This window comes from Phocoena phocoena, chromosome 3, assembly GCF_963924675.1.
Source record: "Phocoena phocoena chromosome 3, mPhoPho1.1, whole genome shotgun sequence".
In the NCBI taxonomy this organism is placed as follows: Eukaryota; Metazoa; Chordata; class Mammalia; order Artiodactyla; family Phocoenidae; genus Phocoena; species Phocoena phocoena.
In genome coordinates, this window is record NC_089221.1 from 167,549,988 (window position 1) to 167,554,621 (window position 4,634).

The following is a 4,634-nucleotide window of genomic DNA, read 5'->3' on the forward strand; positions in this document are numbered from 1 at the left end:
CTGGTGGAATCGAAGGCTTAGACTGACAGGAGTGGACACAAGGATCAAGATTCTAGTTCTCATAGTTAGTATCATTTATTAAGCACCCACTGATATACATTCCCTCGCATAGGGAACATGTGAAAGACAAAGTCCCAGCCTGTCTTCAGAAAAATGTACCCTCCACAGCAGGTGTTCTTAACCTGGGGTCTCCGATCCTTAGGCTGTCCATAAACAGCCCTCTAGGGGATCTGGGGGAATCTGCTGATTGCCTCAAGTTGTTTGCAGAACTTTTCACATACGTGAGCATTTTCCTGAGGAAGGAGGTGCCCAGCTCTCATCAGGTTTCTCAAAGCATCTAGGGATCTAAACAAAAGTTCAGAATCCCTGCTCTAGACACCCAGATACCTGACTCTGTAGGTCAGCATTTTCCAACACACAGGCCTGGGACTGTCTTTGTCAGAATTACCTGGGATGCTTATATTTACCGGCAAGTTCCTGGCCTCCCGGCAAAGCTCCTGAGTCAGTCTTTCAGGGGTGGGGCCTGGGATGTTTTGTTTTGGTGATGTTGATTTTGATGCCTAGCCAAATATGAAAACCATTTTTTCTGAGTTCAGGTGTCCATAGCAAACAACTTATAAATAGGGGATTGGGCTTCCCTGGTGGCGCAGTGGTTGGGAGTCCGCCTGCCGATGCAGGGGACACGGGTTCGTGCCCCGGCCCGGGAAGATCCCACATGCTGCGGAACGGCTGGGCCTGTGAGCCATGGCCGCTGAGCCTGCGTGTCCGGAGCCTGTGCTCCGCAACGGGAGAGGCCACAACAGTGAGAGGCCCGCGTGCCGCAAAAAAATAAATAAATAAATGAAAAAAAAAGTAGGGGATTAACATCCAAGTTGGGGGTGGAGGAGGGGGGAGCTTGTCCGTTGTGTCTGTGTCCCCTCCTTGGGAGAGAACCCCAGATGTAAGCTGTTTTGGTCAGGAAGAGAGGGTTGAAGTCCCATTGGGATGAGCCCCACCCCCATATGTGGCATTGATTGAGCCAGAATGTTCGGAGTGGGTTGGGGGAGCCGCAGCTCTGGCCCAGGGCTGGGGGCAGGCAAGCTAGCCAAAGACACAGGTGTGGTTTTGCTCTGAGAGTCTTATGACTGAGTTAATCCCTCCAGGATGTTCCACCCTAGATCCACAGCCTCCCAGGCAAACCAATCCTAGGATCTTGCCTTGGGCTCCACCAGCCTGGCACGTCTGCTCCTCCTGTCCCGGCCTGGGCTCACTTGGCCCCCTCCCTTGAAGATAACAGTAGAGATTCCAGGGTGGTAGCATCCGGAAGGCCTCTACAGCAACCTGCCCCTCCCTGGCTTCACTCCACCTCCATCCTGTCCCGCACCTCTGCCGGCAGCCCTTCGTAAAGGGTGTCCTCCACCAGGAGCCCCGACTTCTTCAGTCCCCCACAGTTGCCGAGTTCTTCCGGCAGCGCCTCCAGCCGGTTGCCCTTGAGCTCCAGGCGGCTGAGGGCCCCGAGGGCCCCCACCTGAGGTGAGAGCTGGCTCAGGTTGTTGTAGCCGAGGAGCAGCGTCCGCAGCTTGCGGCAGAAGAAGAGCTCCTCGGGCAGAAGCTCCAGGGCGTTGTAGGAGACAGCCAGGTGCTGCAGGTTCTGGAGGAGGCCCAGCTCGGCCGGCAGGGAGTGCAGCCCGTTATGGGAGACGTCCAGCAGGCGGAGGCCAGAGCACATGCCGAGCTGGGTGGGCAGTGTCTCCAGCTTGTTGTGGCTGAGATAGAGCTGCTCAAGGCCCCGGAGCTTCCGTACGTGCTCAGGGACATAGGCGATCTGGTTGTGCCACAGCCGTAGTGTGACCAGCTTGCGGCAGTGCTGGAAGCTGGGGATCTCCTCGATGGACCGCAGGTGGTTGTCCTTGAGGTCCAGTTCCTGTAGTGCGCTCAGGCTGAAGACAGCATGGGGGATGCGCTCCAGCCCGCAGGCCACCAGCTCCAGCTCCCGAAGCACCGCCAGCTTCTTGAGGCTGTTCAGTGCCAGCAGGCGGGCCCCGTCGTTGTGCAGGCTGAGCCGTTGCAGGTGACCGGCCACGTCGGTCACGCTGGCGGGCACTTTGCCGGCGTTGCTCCGCAGAGACAGCACCTTCAGCTGCTTCAGCTCCCGGAGGCTCTCGAGGGTCGCTGCCCGGGCCAGCTCCGGGGGGAAGAGCCCCTCCAGGTGCAGCTCCTCCAGGCTGCGCAGCCCGAACACCCAGAGGGGCACCTCTCGGAGCTCCTTGCGCTTGACCCGGATGACCTTCAGGTGGTCCCGCAGGAAGATCTGCGAGGAGAAGGGCAGCCTGGCCGGAGAGTGGAGCAGGCTGATCTCCTGCAGGTGCACCAGCTGCGAGAGGCCTGGGGGGAAGGTGACGTCACAGATGGCCTCCAGCCGCAGGGCCTCCACCTCGCTGAGCTCGAAGACCGTGTCGGGCAGCCCCGGGAGCATGCAGAGGGCCAGCTCGAGCCGGCCGCAGGCGTTGCGCTGCAGCTTCTGCCGCAGCTTCTCGGTCGTCCACTCGTGGTTGAGGTTGAGCTGCTTCAGGCGGCTCTCGCTGACCTCGGAGAGGAAGACAGCGAAGCGCTTGGAGTAGAGCGAGTCGTACTGGTCGATGAGGTGCAGCATGAAGGCGAAGTCGTTCTTGACGTCGGGGATGTCGCCCATGCCCGTCTCCTCCCGCACGGACCGGAAGGAGTACTCCTTGAGGGGCCGGTGGAAGAGCCAGCAGAGTGTGTAAAAGCAGATGATCCCGTAGACGCACACGAAGCAGATGTAGCAGAAAGCCAGCTTGGAGAAGAGGTGGGCCTTGGTGTGGCTGCAGCAGAAGCTGGCATAGCCCGTGACCTCTGAGGTGTCCACCCTACAGGCCACCAGGAAGCTGATCTTCCCCACGTAGACGAGGTTGTAGACCAGGATGGCCAAGAACTTGCAGACCTTGAGCACCGTCTGCCGGATGTACATGGTGTACAGGATGTCCCCCTCTTCCACGTGCACGCGGAATTTCTTGACCTTCTCAAACAGGGCTTTGGCCTGCTCACCCTCCTTTTTGTCCAGCAGGGTGACAGCCGGTGGCTCCGTCACCACCTTCTCGGGCTCCGCCAGCATCTTCTCCTTCTCACCCTCACCTGCCTTCCCCGGTCCTGCCGCCGCCGCTGCCGTGGTCACCGTTGCCCGCCCGGTGGCGGCAGGTCCCTTGTGGTTCTCCCTGGAGACCTCGGATAGGGCCCGCGTGGTCCACGGAGAGTCGAAACACTTGCCCAGGATAGAGATGAAGTGCTCGATCTTGGAGCTGGTGCCGGGGAACTTGAACCAGAAGCTGGTGCAGACCATGAAGTTGAGCGTGTGGATGACGACCAGGTAGGGGAAGTACTTGGCGTACCAGTGGAGGGCCGTCTCGTAGCAGAGCTGGTTAATGAAGCTGTATTGCTGCAGGTCCAGGTTGTTCCTGAGGCCGCTCAACTCCCGGAGGTCCCCCACGTGCTCGGAGACCCCCCGGGGTAGCAGTTGCTGGCACGGGGCCTCTGATAAGTTCTCCCGGGGTCCATGACTGGGCAGACAGATGATCTTGTCCTGTGTCACCTGGGGATGGGAGAGAGGGTGAAAGATGGTGAAGGATCTGGGGCGGCCTGGGAAGTTGTGGGGTGGAGGAGGAAGCAGGCTGAAGGCAAGAGGGGTTTCCATCAACCCCCAACTGTCCCCAGTTTGTTCCCCAGCTTTGGAAGAGTCAATAAACCTCTGAGCATCGGACTTTGTCTGAAAAAAAGGGCTGGGTTGATTTGTGTCCTTCGAAAAGATGTTGAAGTCCTAACCCCCAAATACCTGTGAATGTTGCCTTGTTTGGAAATAATAGTCTTTGCAGAGCAGATGTAATCAAGTTAAGATGGGCTCATTGGGGGTGAGCCCTAACCCAATAGGACTCTGGCCTTATAAAAGGGAGAAATCTGGACACAGACACACACAGACACACAGACATACACACACACACATACACACACACACACACACACACACACACACGGAAGATGCTTTGAAGATACAGGGAGAACGTTATCTGTAAACCAAGGAATGCCTGAGGCCACCAGAGGCTAGAAGGGAGCCGTGGAACACATTCTCCCTCACAGCTTTCGGAAGGAACCAACCCTGTCAACACTTTGATTTCAGACTTCCAGTCTCCAGAACTAAGAGACGGTAACGGAAGACTTCCGGAACCTCCCAGACCCCGCCCCTAGAGACCCCGCCCCTGCCCCGCCCCTTACCTGGAGGGTGCAGCCGAAGACCCCGATCATGAGCATAGCCACGGTGAGGTACTCGGCCAGCACGTCCCACCAAGGTTTGAGCACCTTGAAGGCGGGCTGGTGCTCCGCGAACTGCTTGAACTCCGCCACCGGAATCATCCCGCCTGTGGGAGAGCAGGAAGTGGAGGGTGCAGAGAGAGACCCTCAGGAAAGGGCTCCCGGCGCCGGGTCCCCAGAAGAGCCAGACACACGCATCTGCTCCCAATCCGCGCTCGGCCCTGCCAAACTCTGGCAGAACCCACAAGCTGTGCGCTTCCTTCCCCTCCCCCCACAGACCATGCCTCCTTCCTGGAGCCGGGCAATACTGTCCTCACCACCTCTGCTCCCAGGGA

General features: G+C 58.7%; 1 protein-coding gene across 1 annotated transcript; it reads right to left on the reverse strand.

Moving 5' to 3' along the window:
* Positions 1 to 1,336: 1,336 nt before the first annotated feature.
* LRRC8E (leucine rich repeat containing 8 VRAC subunit E) lies at positions 1,337 to 4,401 on the reverse strand. Its single transcript, XM_065874693.1, has 2 exons — positions 4,264 to 4,401; positions 1,337 to 3,586 (listed from the first exon to the last, which is right to left on the reverse strand). Exons 1-2 carry the CDS (start codon positions 4,399 to 4,401, stop codon positions 1,337 to 1,339), a joined length of 2,388 nt encoding a protein of 795 aa, XP_065730765.1.
* Between the last annotated feature and the right edge of the window lie 233 nt (positions 4,402 to 4,634).

What these genes read in the sequence shown, in the direction of transcription:
- LRRC8E (XM_065874693.1), bottom strand. Translation starts at nt 4,401, where the DNA reads ATGATTCCGGTGGCGGAGTTCAAGCAGTTCGCGGAGCACCAGCCCGCC. An exon ending in TCTTCGGCTGCACCCTCCAG is followed by an intron (nt 3,587 to 4,263) that starts GTAAGGGGCGGG and finishes TCCCATCCCCAG; the next exon opens with GTGACACAGGACAAGATCAT.